Raw genomic sequence first — 16973 nt, forward strand, 5'->3', positions numbered from 1 at the left:
GGTTCCTGCCAAAACACTCTTAGCTACTGATTCTTCCTACAAGTACAGGGAACATATGTGTGATGCATAGAGATCATGAGGAACTAGAACTTTACCATTTTAACTGATGAATGAGAAACTACAAGTCTGGATTGAGGAACTGTGTGTAGTGGACTTAAAATCCGAAATGTTATATATAGAAAACTACCGCATGGAAGCTTGCATCTGAGCTTGTTTTGTTCAGTTTTCAGTATTTCTTTACCAGCTAGGTTAGGACAGAAGATATTTAAATTTCAAGGATATAAGGCTATTAATGGTTTCCATAAAATGAAATCTATTACAGTATACAGGTAGTCCCCAGGTTACGAATGAGTTCTGTTTCTGAAAAAACGGAAATCTTTAAGTTGGATTTGGATGTACATCAGATCACACTTAGCAGGCCCTCAACATCTGTGGGGGTTAGAGGTACAGGATTCTCATTAAAGCAGAAAAACTGTGAATATCTCTAACCACCCCACACCCCAAATCAGCAGTGTCTCATCCTTGCAGTAAGGAAATGCTGGAAAGACTTCCATCTCTGGATGGACAGGGCAAGAAGGCATAGTTTGGAGGCCTCTCTCCCCTTTCACTTCCTCTCTCTCTCTATGGTAATGAGATTTTCTGCAGTATTTTTAAAAAATTAATAGGCTTTATGGCAGTTCATAAGAACAAGTTGTTTGTAATTTGGATGTCCGTAATTCATGAACTGCCTGCAACTTCCTATTATAAAGCATTTACCTCAAATTCTGCCTGTTGTCTTGCCAGAGTGATGCTGAAAATATCCAGGGTCTTTTCTAGTTCCTGTAAAAGAAAGAGAAAACAATACAGAAACAGTTAAAGCAACAAATTTCCACACTGTGAATTGACAAGAAGGGGCCCAGAATAAAATGTTCTGGTATGTATCTTGCGTCTAACAGAAATACTGCTGTTCAAGGTATTAAGCAATCTGAAACAGGAGGTTTGTCTGGAACTTGGGAGATCATACTATATACCACTAAATAATTAAAATTTAGGACTCACTGCAGGACTCAAACCTGAACATTTTATTTCTCTATTGTGGGAGGACCCTCTCCTTCCACCCTTTCCCTTATTGAAGTTTCTCCATATAGAGTGCGATATTTAATTTTTGTTCTTCTCTTGATACCCCATGCTGTTAGAGACTTGTCCCTTGTGCTCACCACTATGAATTTAATTTCCCCTACACCTATCCTAACAATACTGAACAACACAATGAGGCTCCTGGATCTTACTAGGCTGGCTCAGTCCTTGTTGGACCGCTTGTTTTCCTTTTCTGTTCATTTGCAAACTATTTTCCTACACAAGTTCGGCCTTATGTGTGACTATTCCTGTTTTAGTACTCACCCATTAAATTAGTGAAATGGTGGGTTGCTGTTTACAGATTCATTCCTTTCCATTTCTATGCTAGTTTAGGCCAGACTGCATAACTGACTATTAATAGACAGATATATTAAGAATAAGGATAACATGGAAAATGAGAAGAGTAGAAAATAGAAGTTTAAATAATAATGACTGAGATTATAGAATATTAGTATATCATAAATAAACATGAATTAATTGAGGTATAGAGAGATAAATATGTAGATACAGACTAGAAATGGTGCAAGACAGAATTCCTTCTTTAAACAGCATGAACAAGTTGGATTTAGCTTTTTTTTTCCTCACTACATTAGTCGAAAGTCTTTCCTTCAGACATAATCACTCCCAAAGTCAATCATTTCTCCTCTACACAAAAGTTCTCTTCCACATCATGCAATAACATTTAGCTGAGGGAAAGAGAAGTTCTGTGCTTTGTGCCCCTATTCCCATTGGTACATCCAAACCTCACTGTGTAATCTATATGCCAGACACATGTTGTAAAGCAGGCTCCCCAACCTGGGGTGCCTATACCTCCAGAAGGTGTGAAATGGCAATTTCAGTGGGTGCAACAAAGAGGAAGGCTGTGTTGTGACTCCTCAAAATTAATAAATTGCTACGTTTTATGCCAAAAATTATCCCAATAATAAAATTAGTTTTTATTATTTTGTTTGCTTTTGGATTCAGTTTTCTTTTGTCAATCAAGACAATATCCAGGAATCACCGGAATCTACAGGCATGCTTGCAGATTACAATCAGCATGAAAGTTCACTCTTTGACAAAATCATGAATGAGAATTTTATGTTCACAATTGGGACTGATTTTACTGTTTACATTTTCCCCCCTAATTGTTCAATTTATATTTGAATTTTATGCATTGAGTTTAAAGCTTTTTAAAGTTCAATTTGTGGTTCAAAAATAGAAATTTGACTTCAAATGTGATCTTACTTTTTTAGGGGGTGCAAATAAAATCAAACATTTTCTAGAGTGTTGGCATAGAAAAGGTTGGGAACCACTGTTATAAAGGTATTATCTGAAAGAGAGACTGCTTTCAAGTGGACAGGCTGCCAACACAAATACATACTAACAATAGGCTCTCTGCTGCAGAATACATGAGCTATACAGATTGGGCAATGAGGACACAACACATGGAAACTAGCCTCTCTATACAACACAATTGTTTTAATATGGAAATAACACACAATAGTCCTCAAATAGGACTATTACCAGATTTTTAATTGGGAGTGCCTTGTTTTCTCCAACAAGAGCTTCAAGAGAGGTGAAAAAGCTTATCTATAGTGGTGTACCCTAATCATTCTTTCTCTACAGAGCATCATATCTGCCTTTTCTCACTGCTAGATTTAAACAATGATTTAAAAGAACAGTTGCAGTAAGGTATGGTCTTTAGTCAACAGGGAATAGCTTAAAAATATTGGCTTTGATTGAATTACATTTCTGCACATGTTGCAGGGGTTATCAATTCTCTTTCCTGCCTCATCAAATCTCTATCCCCATCTGGAACCAGTTTTCACTGGTCTACAGGTGGGTGGGGAAATTAACAACATACCTTTGAAAGAGATTTTGTTTCTATCTAGGCCACTGATTTTTAGGTTTCAGTTACTGTATACTCCAACTTTGTGTCTAATATGAAATTTAAAATGTGAAAATAATATACAAATATAATAATGCAACAGATACTTAGAAAATTACCTAAGAAACAGTTGTTATTTTTAGTGCACATGATAAATATTCAAATGTAAATTAATAGTATTCTACAGTCACTAACCTCCAACTTATTCAAACATTCGTCTGCTGGCTTCTTTGTTGTTATCTTTTTTTTATATAGATCTTTATAGTTCTTTATTTGATTCCTATGATAATGGATATGCTCCCAAGACCACATCTGAAGTTTTGGTTGAACATTTACTTCAAGAATGCCATATATAACATATTTCCACCTAATAAAAATAAAATTAAAGTTCATAACAAGTACTGTACACAAAAGTATTGCTTCCTTTCAAAATATTTAAAGATCTTCTAAACTGGTCACCAATATACTCACTAATGTGACTAATCCAACTAACTCAGGATAGAATGCAGCTGGTGCAAATGAACTTCATTCCACCACAACCATTGGAGAATCCAAAAAAGCACAAGATGCAGGAGCAGTCCTGAGTTTTTAATCTGATTTTCCAGGAGTGTAATACTTTCAAGGACTGAGGCTTAATTTTTAATAGCCAACAGCACCTTGATCTTGCATGGATTTAATCTCATTTTATTCAACCTTATCCAGGTAACTTCAAAGCTTACTGACTGCTTCCTTGATCTTAGATGACACAGAGCCGGTCATCAGCATGTTGAGCAAGCCTTACTCCAAAACATTAAATGACTTCTTTCCATGTCTTAATGTAAATACTAAGCAAAACAGAGAACAAATTAAAATGTGGGATGCCATAAACCAAAGGCTGTGGTATCAAGCTGTAGCCACAGAGTTAGGGGGGGTTGTCAAAATCATCCACAGACTCAAATGAGTTCAAATTTCTAACAATCCCACCCAGGGATTCCAGAGCAGATCAACATTTCCTGATTCATGCTCATTTCATGGACTTGTAGACTATTTTTTATTTTCTGTACTTTTCCACAAAAATGTTGATAGACTAAAAATACCAGTACAATACATATCTCCTGGCTAAAGCAGGAAAATACACATTTTGCAGGTATATACATATTTTGAGGGGATACATTCATTTTCAGAAGTGTGAACTGCATGCCTGTATCCATGTGTCCAACATGAAATCCAAGTCCATAAATGAGTGGATGACACAAAGAAAGGCAAGAAATTGCAAAATGTAGACAGAATGGACTTAACATCTCTACATCCTTAGCCTCAGCACTGCTTTCCAGACTTTTCCTATCAAAGGAATAGGAGTACTACAATAAAGAGACCCCCCAAGACTTAACCCAGCTAGAAAGACCAGAATTTAAAAAAAGCTGAAAGCTGCCAAAAGGCCCAAGAAAACTAATACAGCAAAATTAAGTGAGTGTGCTAATAGTTTAAGTTAAGGACTATTGTTACTAGGAACAGTTAGAGAACTTTCCCCAATCAAATTTCTCAAGACTTATGCAGTTCCAAATTCTCAGATTTGTTTTCCTTTTACAAAAATAACTTTTTAGATAGAGCAACTCTGTTTATTTAGAACAATGTTTTTCAACCTTTCCAGAGCTGGGGACTGGCAAAAAAACAGGAAAGCCACCTCAGGGACCGCTGAGGCAGAAACAAAAGGCACCATACACATAATGTAATATTCTATGTATTAGTTTCCAAACACAATACCAAAAAAGATGAAAATTCTTCAGAACAACCAGAAACCGAGCAACAAAAAATGCTAACAAAAGAATGAAATTGATGCGGCATAGCTCCCAGCCAGCTCCCACCATGCCATCTCTCCCCTCCCCCCGCCCGCAGCCAGTGGCACTGGCACACCCCTCATGAACATGATGCCAACTGAGGAAGAGATGTTGGAGCACAGTTAGCCCCCCGTGCCAGTCCGGAACAAGCGGGATGCACTCCCCCCGCACCCATGGACTAGCAGGAAATCGCAGACTGGCAGTTGAAAACCATTGATTTAGAATACATGGTTCCTCAGCTTTATATTTTCATAACTGTTCCATTTCAAAAAGGTCACATTAAACAAAATTAAAGGAATACATTCCGTCTTCCTTCAGGAAACTAGACTTAAAAATAAGCAGAAATGAGAGAAATCTTCTCAGCTCCAAACCGACTAACACTGAAGCTAGAACTGTGTCGTGTACAATATGGGTCTAATTCAGGGGTCTCAAACTCGTGGCCCGCGGGCCAATTGCCGGGACGGGCGGGGCACAGGGGAGGGGGCCTGCGGCCTTCAAAGCGCCGGCAGCGCCCAGGCCAGCCGTGGGATGAGCGGCCCACCACCACCGCGGTGGTGGAATACTTGATGCAGCCCAGCCTCACCCAGACTCTACTTCCAGCGGCCCCCAGGTAAGTTGAGTTTGAGACCCCTGGTCTAATTGATCTTACATACTAAAACTTTTTTCAGATGTTTTAATACTCCAAGATAAATTTCATTGTATCTCAGAATAGTAAAGCATCCCAGAGCAAAAATATGTTAAGCCAAAAAAGGCTACAAGTCTGCTTCTCTGAAGCATTTTTTCCCAGAAAAGACATAACCATCACTATAGGCTTAAAACTTTAGGTTGCCTGAAAAGCAGTCCAGTGTTAAAACTAAATAGATTTCTTCAGACGTTATATACCCTTTGTTTGTTTTTTTCAATTTGCAGAAATAAAACTGCTCACAGTAACTGGATGAAATGTGGGAATACTGTTCACTACTGAACAAAGGACAATGTTCTAGAAAGCTAATGTTGCAGGTCTATTTATGTGTAAATCCTATAAGAAAAAAATACATCTAGTGTGCCAGTTTTGTGCCATACACTGATCAAAGGTTTAAGGTACATGAATAAGCAAAAGATGAACTAGAAGTATGTTAGAAAAGATACTGAATGGAAATTCATGACTAAGTATTTTTTCAAAATAGTAAGTGCTGTTTATATACAATATTCTTACAGATGTGAGTTTAAAATATATATATATTACCATCTCTTGGCATTGTTGTGAACAGGAACATCTGGTCTATATTTCCTATATGGCAAATTTCGGGTCATCATATCTATTGATTCAAGAAGTTCCATAATACTGAAATACTGCAATAAAATGCAAAAGAATGCTTACCATTTGTACAAAGAATCATTACAACAGAAAGCAAATTACATATTTCAATATCATGCTATCTGTAGCTTCAAGGACTGAAAGCCACAGAAGTTTCATTTTATACTGCCTGCAATGTATTTGACTAATATTCTGATTCAGAATATACGTTCCTGAGTAAATAGGAAGAAGTAGCACTTTCAATCTTCCCCAGCTAACTATAAGTTAGTCTGCATGTAACAACTACTCATGCACTGTTTAAACCATGGGTTACTGGGCATCATCCAGTAGGAGGAAGCACACTAATTTGGACAAGTTCTTCACTTCTGCTTTCAGTTAACAACCTATATTCCTGTTCATGCTCTTAGCATGATGACTCAACTCTGGGTTGTTTAGCCTATAATTAGCCTATAATTTGTTGAAGTATTTAACCCACAAACTAGCATTAACTACAAGCTGGTCTATATTTCCTGCTGGGAAAGTACAAATCTGTCAAAAGGTTTTTGGAATGTTAACTGTTAACTATTTCATCTTAATGAAAAAGGAAAGAACACACTAAGTATTAATAGTACTGCATAAAAACATTTTCAGTAGAGAAGAGGCTATCCAACTAGAGACCCAGGTTAACTAGCTTCCACAGATCTTAAGTAAGTAACCACAAGACAGAAAGACTTATGTTCAGTGAGTACATATAAATTTGGAGACATTCCCATTTTTCTAACTTAATGGGAGCTCTTCCTCTCTTTTTTTCTTTGCTGTGTGAAAAAAATATTCCCTCCTTCTTCCTCCATTGTCTAAGAGGGGACTCAGATTACCTAAGTTGCAGTACAGCATTCTTAAACACCACACCATGCTCACTGTACTTGTGCCTATAGTGTAGGGGCCTAAGGCCCAATTTGTGGAGGGACAGACACCACATAAAAACCTTATGGAAGGAAATCATTTTCCTGCACTGTAGTCTCAGTTCGAATGATGGAGCTGTACAAGCTGTTTGCAATAGGGAGTAACTCCCAAAAGCAGAGACCCTGATTCAGCAAAGGGCCAAAGTAATGACAAAACTCCTTTCTCATTCTTTGGTCCTGACCTGGCTCAATTCCCCTCCCCTAAGTCAAATATTTTTGTTTTAAATTAGCTACACAAGGTCTATTTTAAATTAACTTTAAAATTAGCTACACAAATGTTACATCTAGTTTGACCCAGAGAAAGGTTAAATAATTAAAGGCTCCTATGAGAATAAAGAACATATGAATAAAGAAAGTTGCCACTGCATCTTGCATCACTAGTTCCTCTGAGTAGAAATCATACTTTCTACAGAAAGTAAACTGTTCTGAAGAAAGTAAACCTTTTTGCGTTCAAAAGTGAAGTGTGTATCCAATTTTAATTTATGAAGAGATGCCCAGTTCAGTAATCAAAAACTTGTGAAGTACTAGTTTGTTGCCTGAAAGCAATGCTTTAGGCAGAACAATGACGAGACCTGCATAAGGCATCTCCCATCACAACAGTCACCCTGGCCGGTTTGTTCAGGCCCTGTAAGAACTTACTTCCCTGCTAGTTTGTTAAAGTCACAGATCCCTTCACTGTTGTCCACAGCATCCTATGGCAAGCACTATTAGATGGGTATTTACCATAAATATAATTTCAGTTTTTAAAGATGATGTCTGTTGAGTGGCCACAAACAGAATCCACAATAGTCTTCTACTTACATCATGACCTGGTTCACATATAACAATGATCCACAGGTTAAACAATCCATGTACCATCAGGAATAAGCTGGAGAGACACACTCCTGACACTTTTGCAAGCTACTAGTCATGCTTTCACAGGTTGTTGAGTGTCACATTGAAAACCAATGAACTGGGCTGTTTAGGAGCTAAACAACTGATGAGTTATGTAGCCTGTAAGCAATCAAACCCTCCAAGTGCCCATATCATGCTCAGCAACCTGCAAATGGGTCAACTGTAAGTTATTGTTTGCAAATGGCAAGCACCCACATTCTTTTACTCAATATCCATGGGCTGTTGTTCTGTGCAAACTAGTTTTCTCTTTCTCTTTGAATTGTAGCATTGTAGAATGCTTGGAAAATACTCCAATATGTTATCCAGTGTGCAGTAATGGAATTTCCTAGTCCATTATATATATATATGTTGTTGAACTTGTTTCCAAATATAAACAAGTTTTCTGTAAGTCTAAAAATCTTTTATGGAAAGTTACCTGTGGTTTATTTAGTTCTATGGTTATATCTTGAAGATTTACATTTAGATCTATCTTTGGTGCAGAAAAGTCAACATCAGAACGTGGATTCATACGAAGCTTGGCTTTAGCTGAAATTGGACGGAATACTAAAAAAAAATAGCAATTAAGAATAAGTTAGGGGAGGAACAAATAGATCATGTTTCAAAGTCATTACTTAGTTCCTGAATCTTCTTTCTCTCAACTATTGTGGGAGAAGAAAGCAGGGTTTCCTGCCACACAGCTGCCTAATCACAGGAGTACTTACACTGTGCCTTCCAATGCAGCCTGCATGAGTAGCACTCTGGGGTAAAAGAGCCCTGCCATGTCTCCCCCAGCACTGAACCAGAATATTGTTGCAGCCTCCTCAGCTTTTATGAGAGCACAAGTCTGATATGGTAGATAGTGTTGGGAGGGTGTGGTTCAATACCACTATGTGACCTTGGGCAAGTTGCAACCTGGCAAACCTACTGTCTTACAGAACTAGTCTGAGAATAAAATGAAACAGCCTTGCACAGGAGACACAGAAGAACAACACAATATAAAAATCAGGTGAGCTGACTCAGGTGAAACATGCAGGATAACTCTCTAGCCCTGCTGTTTCTCCTACAAGAAATTATAGGTGAAAGGCACTCACTGTGAAGGTTTCTTCTTGTTGTACAAAGGATCTGCAGATTGCTTCCAGATAAGGTTTTAACAGTACCATCACACTACCTCATTCACAGAATTTTACTGGGCAGAGGGGAGCAGATGATGATGTCTTCAGCTTATAACCCTTCCATTCCCTCCGCCCCCCACTGCTTCCTTTTTTTTCTTAATGCAGGAAAAAAATCATTAAGGGGGGGGGGATGCTACTGTTGCACAATGTCTTCTAACTGGTAGTGCTGGGGCATTCTGTCCTAAAGCACCTCAATTTCCTCAGGAACAAGGATTGTTTTACCTAAAGTTTTATACTTTTTCCTCCCTAGTAGGAGTTCCTTTCAGTTCTGAATTATGACCAAGCTTATGGTAATAGACAGGATGAATCAAGGATAAACAACAGATTTGAAATGAAATGGGATACCCTGTTGAGACATTATTTGGTGTCTGTATACTTTATGCAGCAAGTTTGTATGAAATAGAGTGAAATAAAGAGAGAAGAACAGCCACTAAATATAAGCAAGGGAAGGGTCTAGAAACCCTGTGCACAGCAACAAGAAATACTAATATTAAATCATAGAATGATAGTAGAGTTGGAAGGGACCGTGAAGGCCATTTGGTCCAACACCCTGCTGTTCCAGGACACCAATTTATATTATTCCACTCGGATGGCTGTCCAGTTTCTTTTTCATTGTCTCTAGTGTAGGAGAGCCCACAACCTCTCTAGCAACTGTTTCTACAGTCGTATTGCTCTGACAGTGAGGAAACTTTTCCTGATATTCAGACTGAACTTGGGTTGTCACATCTTGACTTGATTATTCTAGATCCTACACTCTGGTATCGGTGAGAAAAAAATCTTGACCTTCCTTTTTGTGACAGCCTTTGAGATACTTATAGAGGGATATCATGTCTCTCCTCTGTCATCTCTTCTCAAAGCTGAACATGCCTAGATCTCTCAGTCTCTCCTCATAGGGCAGTGTTTCCAAAACCTGGATCATTTTTGTTGCCCTCCTCTGGACCCTTTCTAATTTTTCTGCATCTTTCTTAAATCTTGATGCCCAGAACTGGACACAGTATTTTAGATGGGGTCTGACTAGTGAGGAGTATAGGGGGAACTACTACTTCTTGTGATTTGGAAGTAATACTTCTGTTAATGTATCCCAAAAGAGCATTTGACATTTTGGCAGGTGTATGGCATTGTTGGCTCATATTTAGCCTGTTGTCCACAATTACTCCAAGCTTTTTCTTTTTCAGTTTTGTTGAGTCATGTATTCTCCATGTTTTATCAAGCACTTGGTTTCTTTTTCCTAGATGGAGGACTTGGCACTTGCCCTTAAGAAATCTCATTCTGTTGCTTTCAGCTCAGTATTCATGAAGATCACCCTGGATCTTCATTATCCTCACTAGGAAGGAAGTTGTTAGCATAATATTGACTTTTTGAATGACCTGGACATCTAGTTTTGTTGCAGAGAGGTCAAGAATGGCATTGTTCTGGAAAAGTCTTTGATGCCGATCTTAGTTCAGGAGAAGAAAAAACTCTTCAGCTGGAAAGCTGATGAACTGTTATCAGAAAGAACAGTTTCTGCTTCCATAATATTCTATGTTGCCTTTATAATCTTTGCAAACTTCTGCTCTACTAATGCATTTGTTCTGCATGACATTTTGTTACATGTCAGAGTTAAAAGCTGGGCATTCCTGAACATAGTCATGCGATCACCCCATCCTCTGGATGGAAGATAAAAGAAACTGTTCCATCAGGCGCTACTTCTAAAGGATGAGATCAACCACTGAGCCAGGAAAGCATGCTGCCTTTTTCTGTATAGTTGAGGTCCATTCCCAAAGTCCATTTTCTAGTTTGGTATAGAAGTGACAATTATCTCCTTGGGTAAAAGCCTCTTACATGATTTTCTCCTTTGTTTGCAAATTTCAACTCAAGGTGTTTATTATTTAATTTTTAAAAAGGTAAAAGTTTCCCCTGGACGTTAAGTCCAGTCATGTCTGACTCTAGGGGGCGGTGCTCATCTCCGTTTCCTAGCCGAAGGAGCCAGTGTTTGTCCGCGGACAGTCTCCGTGGTCATGTGGCCGGCACGACTAAACACCAAAGTGCACAGAACGCTGTTACCTGCCCACCGAAGTGGTACCTTTTTATCTACTTGCATTTGCATGCTTTTGAACTGCAAGATTGGAAGGAGCTGGGATGGAGCAACGGGAACTCATCCCGTTGTGCAGATTTGAACCGGCGACCTTTTGATCAACCAGCCCAGCAGCACAGCAGTTTAAACCACTGCGCCACCTGCAGTCCATTTAATTTTTACCCAGCCTTTAAACTTATGAAATTATGGTTTCAATGGACCCAAATATCTGGATGGACAAGAGAAAATGAAAGCAGAATGCAGAGAGGGTTGTTGTTGTTTGTAGCTAAGAAGCTCAGAGATGAGATCATAAAATCATAGAATAGTAGAGTTGGAAGGGACCAAGAAGGCCATCAGGTCCAACTTCCTGCTCAATGCAGGACTCCAAGTTAAGTCATCCTTCTCAGATGGCTGTTCAGCTGACACTCGAATACCTCTAGAAAGGGAGAGCCCACAGCCTCCCTAGGTAATTGCTGAAGGACACAATGGTAAGGGCAAGAAATAAGAAAACAGAGTAATCCTGTTATTAGTCCTGTTGTTATACCAAAAATCAGTCCTGTTTACTGTGAAATCTGTGAAGGAAAAAAATCTCTGCCTGTCTCCTGATCCAGGCAGGAAAGAAACTGGGAAGAACTCAAGGTGAGGGGGTGGGGGGAGATAACATGATCCATGCTTCTTGAAATAGAAGTACAGCAGTTCTGGAGATCCTTTCACACAGAAAAAGAACCTTATTTTCCTACTGAGGATAAAATACCACTAGAAATCAGAACAGGCCTCTTTTCAAAAAGTTGTTTCGATATTTTAACACAATGCAACTGGCCTGTTCATTTTATACTGAATATATTTCACTGTGATTTAACAGAATTAAGAATCCCAATTTAAAAAAAATCCTAACATGGGCTGGTACCTGTTTGTCTTAGCTACTAGGTACATATTGCTGATATACTTATCTTTTTTAAAACTACGAGTTAAATCAGGAATGAAATATGAAACAACTGTCCTTTTAGATACTAGCAATTTGCCACTGCAACATCTGTATTTTTAAAGTAACTCCTGCTACACCATAGGCACACAAGGCAGAAAGAGAAGAAAAAGGCTTTGCAGATGAGTTGTAGACTATATCTCATTTCCAGTGAATCAATATAAGAAAGAAAGAAAGAAAGAAAGAAAGAAAGAAAGAAAGAAAGAAAGAAAGACAGCCAGCCAGCCAGCCAGCCAGCCAGCCAGCCAGCCAGCCAGCCAGCCACAGGAAGTCATTGTGAAGAAGGAAGGGGCTCTCCCAGCTCTTTAAGGCACATGCATACAGCAAGCATTTCACCTTTAAAAAAGGAGGTATAAGAACAAGCTCCTAGCTACAGCCCTAAAGTTTCACTGGATCTACAGAATCAGTGAAAAGGACTGCAGAGATCATGAACTTACCAAAACTGTAGCCTTCAGGAATCAAGTTAGCACTTGCAACTCCATGTTTTAAGTTATTCTGGGAGGGGGGGGGAGGGGGATAAAAATAATGTTTCAAAACCGTGTATTTAACTGCAAGAAAAATTACAATATATAGTGATGTATTTGTATTGTCAAGAGTGAGTAATTCTAAGGAAAGTCTATAGGATCATGTGAAACAATATATAAAAAGTTTAAATACATATCTATGCTGCAAAAGTGTCATGCTGTATACTACATATAGATATGTAAATACTATGGCCATATGAAAAAATAATTTCCCTATTTTTGGGAAAAGTTAGGCTGGGCTAAATTCTGGCATGAACACTTAATGACCTTGTTCAAGAACAGCTTTTCTTCAAGCATGTTGTATCAAAATGACATGTTCTATCCCCACCAAACCAGCATATTTATCTGATCTCTGGGACCTAGGTACTTCCATCTATACATGAAAATAATGTTTCATTAAGGTCTACACACATAAAGTATCACATGTCTTAGTTCATTTTATACTGCTGCTTCCCGGTTTTTGTTTAGAATATTAGATATGTCATCCAGGATTGAGGTACTACATATTTCACTTACCAAAGCCTCTTTAAAACCACTGTGATAAAACATTTCAGAATTCACATTCCAGTATGCAAAAAAGTTGTCCAATCGAACTAGCTGAAATCAAAATGTTTAAGATTAATCAACTGAATTGTCATCCTCTGTAATTTTTATTATTACTAAATACTCACATGAACCAACACAAATATTTGAGAAAAAAAAATTCTTTATGAATGTCAAATGTCTGGTTAAATATCTTTAATCAATTGAATTAAAGATATTTAATTTTTTTTAAAAAAAACATGATAGTCTGTCATTGTTAGGCTATAATCCGAAGATGATGATGACAGTCTAAAACAAGAGGAGAGCAGTGAGGAAATGACACAATTATTATTCACATTTAGGGGTCCTGCCCCGTGTTGACCCTGTGTTTGGGAAGTTTCTGTAGCTGATTGGATTTTGGTCTCCCTCGGTCTCCCTCCCTTGGCACCAGTATATTAGAAGGGCTCCAGCCCATTCTTTCAGTTCCTTCAAGACTAACTTTGTAACCTCCAGATTGAGGGAGGAACTAATAAGGCAACCTCAACATTGGTTCAAAATGATCACTTGAGTATTAAATAAGTATGTCACTATATGGCACTTATCTGCCAGCCTGCCCAACAGAGTCCCTATATAGTCTTTTGACAATCCTGATTAAGACCGATACTCTGGCTTCTGGAAGGGTATGCTCTCAATGAATCTGTGTGGGGGGTAGCTCCAATGAAGAGGATTCAGTGAGAGGAGAAAAGGAGAGTTTTTTCTAAGTTTACACAAAGTCCCAACTTGTCTAATAAAGTGTAGGTAGCATTGATGGGATTAGGTGAGTCTTGTTCAGATGGTGTCACAATGAGCTAGTCATCCAGGTTTGAGCAGACATGGATCCCCTGCAATCATAAATAGGCACAGAATGCTATCATGCACTTTGTGAAAGCCCTAGCAGCTGTGAACAGTACAAAAGGTAAAAATGAAAATTAAAAAGTCTCTCTTCCAATTTAGAAATGTATGACATTTTTATATGAGTCTTCTATAGAGCTGTGGAAACAAACATCCTTCAAATCTATAGAGAAAATCTAATTCTCCAATGTGATCATACAGGAATTCTATGGTGTGATGAATTCCTTTAGTTGAAGTCCTCCACCCTGTTTCAGTGACATAAAATATCTGGAACAGAAACTGTGCTGGAGTTGAGAAAGAGATCCATTCAACAGTGAGGGGTCCATGCCTTTCTAAAGTGGCAAGTCTACTTCTGTTGTAGATGGAACAGTATTCCTTACACTATCAAGCAGTAGAAGGGCATCAAATTCAACCTTGTATCTGAAACAGAAAAACCTCAGACATCCAATATTATTGTTTCCAATACAGAAAGGAAAAGAAATAAACATCAAACACCAGGGTTTGAGATAAAGGAACCAACCCAAGGAGACAGAGTGGATGTCTGTCAGTGTTGGAGCACCTGTGCCCTTGATGTTGTCTGAGCCATTTCTGCACCTAGCCATCCCCGCACTGCTGTTGAGAAGAGCAGTATGCTTAGACCGCAGGCGTCCAAGATTGGGTACATTATTCTTTCCATCTGGTACTCTGTGTCCAGTCCTAGAAACTGGGCTATTCAGAGGACTTGTTCTGAGAAATGGCCCAAGTCTTCTGATTGAGATTTTGGGTCTTGGTTTCCCACAACCTCTTCAAGAAAGAAGGATGGGGCCCGTAATGAGCAAAAGGCTGTGTCTGAAGGATAGTCTCTGACACCAGAAGGAGATTGAAGGACAATCTACCACCCTCCTGCCTGAGACAGAAACTTCACTGCAGTTCAAAAATGGGCCAGCCCTGCAGATGAGGACCCAGTGTAGCATAGTTTCTGGGACTGAATATTGTGAACCGTGTTAGCAAGAGGGCAATTTAAAAAAAATTAAATGGCTATAAGAAAACTAAGTCAAACATTAAATCTACAGGACACCTTAATTATTAGTTAATACATGATGATGGCAACAAATGTACAGAACAACAAGATGGTGCATACTGTAAATAACTGTGCTGTAACCAAGAATGATTTGCTACCTGGCAACTGATTTTAAATTTGTAAAATTTCAGTGTGTATATCACAACTTAGATTCCAAACATGTTTATACTGATAGCATTCCAATCTAGGATGTTACCTTATAGAACAATTTAGCAGTTGCATCTTGTATAGATGGATTCCAGTCTTTATCTGAAGTCTAAAAAACAAGAAGACAGTTTTTCCAAAATAAGCTCTGTGTGTGTTTAATTTCTGTATAAATACATAATAAAACCATATGCCTGATACTGTACAAAGATCAAGAGAGTCTGGGACCCTTTGCAGAAATAACTCACAATACTGTCTGGAAAAATCTAATCTGTGCCTGTCTCCTGTCAGCCATGATGTTCTTCATGTTAAATTGCATGTCATGTTCTTCACGTTAAATTGCATGTTCTGTGCAACTCACCATACACTCCCCTGCCCTTGTCCATCATGACTTTTTCAAGAAGCTGTGGAAGACTGAAGGACTCGATTAGTCCTCGATGAATGCATCGCTGAGGGAAAATGTGATCTCTGTCTTGAAGGAGAGAGTGGTGAGACCACTCCTGGAAAAACCCTCCCCTGTGTTATTTTTTAAAATTAAAGATGGAGTAATGCATTTTTACCTGTAAACTTAGATTCTGAAGTGAGACACCAAATGACAATGGAATATCTTTATTTGTGATCTGAAAAAAAGAAAACATAAACCAAAAATATTATTCTGTATAAACAGACAGTTTGGAACACATGGAAGATATACTGCCATAAGTTTTAACATTATCTGCCTAACAATGAAGCAAATGAGAATTGTTTCTTAGTAATGTCTATGCATTCAGCATTCTTTTGTAAATTGCACTTGACAAGATGAGGTAAAGTGGTATAACTAGCTCTTACAGTTAATTTATGTCTCTTGCTCTCTTGTATTCATTTCAATTTACAATGACTTGGCATAAGTTGTGGCTACTGAAATACCAACAAATTAGATTTACAAAACAACAAGATAACAGATATCTGGGAGGTGGAATAGGCAAGAGCTGAAAAATAGAAAATCAGCCTGGTTTCAGCCAGAAACTGCATTCCTTCATTCCAATTCCCTCTAGAAAAACCAATGCAACGTATAACTACAGAAGCAAGAGAAAGGGCATTCCAGTTTGTGAAGAGGATAAAGTACTCCTGGCTAACTGCACTGTATATACAAGGAATATCTACCTGGCCTTAACCACAGATGAGCTGAACTGATTAACTGTTACATTTACATACATCCCAATAGTAAAATTACTCTGGGCTGACCTAAATGTTAGAAGTTTAAAACTACAGGATAAAACCAAAGTAAAAAGTAAATGTAAAAACCAGTAGCAATGCAAAGATCTAAGAACAGACTAACAGATTTACAATAAAACAACCTAAAAAACTGAAACATCTGGGAGAATGGAAATGTCTTCATTTGGCATTCCACAACTGAAAGATCTCTCCACTTCCTTCATTAGGCAAAGACACATTTCATGATTCGTTCTGACACCGTCAAGCTGGTCTCCCTCCAAGACCTTTGCTCTCCACTAGTACTTCCTTGTGTTTCTGTTCTTTTAGACTATATATATGATGTTGGAGCTTGGGTCTATTTTGATTTTAATATGGTACTAGTGGGAACCTGTATAGAAGCTAAGTAATATAAAGTTCTTTAATTCACTAGAAATAACGGATTCATGCTTTATCTTTCCAAAATGTTATGAAGCATAAAGATCAGAAGAATGAAACTGGGTATATCCAATCTTAGTCCTAT

The 16973-nt window shown here is 38.2% G+C and overlaps 1 protein-coding gene across 3 annotated transcripts in view; it reads right to left on the reverse strand.

Moving 5' to 3' along the window:
- VPS13A (vacuolar protein sorting 13 homolog A) overlaps positions 1–16973 on the reverse strand; it is a 179910-nt gene that overhangs the window by 143809 nt on the left and 19128 nt on the right. For all 3 annotated transcript variants that reach the window (XM_044445950.1, XM_044445952.1, XM_044445951.1), the window contains exons 7-14: positions 15820–15879; positions 15312–15371; positions 13159–13239; positions 12556–12613; positions 8348–8475; positions 6026–6132; positions 3179–3350; positions 757–819 (exon numbers count right to left, since the gene is read on the reverse strand). In XM_044445950.1, the coding sequence (XP_044301885.1) occupies positions 757–819; positions 3179–3350; positions 6026–6132; positions 8348–8475; positions 12556–12613; positions 13159–13239; positions 15312–15371; positions 15820–15879 (729 nt within the window). The remainder of the gene's footprint in view (positions 1–756; positions 820–3178; positions 3351–6025; positions 6133–8347; positions 8476–12555; positions 12614–13158; positions 13240–15311; positions 15372–15819; positions 15880–16973) is intronic.

The sequence above is a fragment of the Varanus komodoensis genome, unplaced genomic scaffold, assembly GCF_004798865.1.
Source record: "Varanus komodoensis strain SLA01 unplaced genomic scaffold, ASM479886v1 scaffold5, whole genome shotgun sequence".
In the NCBI taxonomy this organism is placed as follows: domain Eukaryota; kingdom Metazoa; phylum Chordata; class Lepidosauria; order Squamata; family Varanidae; genus Varanus; species Varanus komodoensis.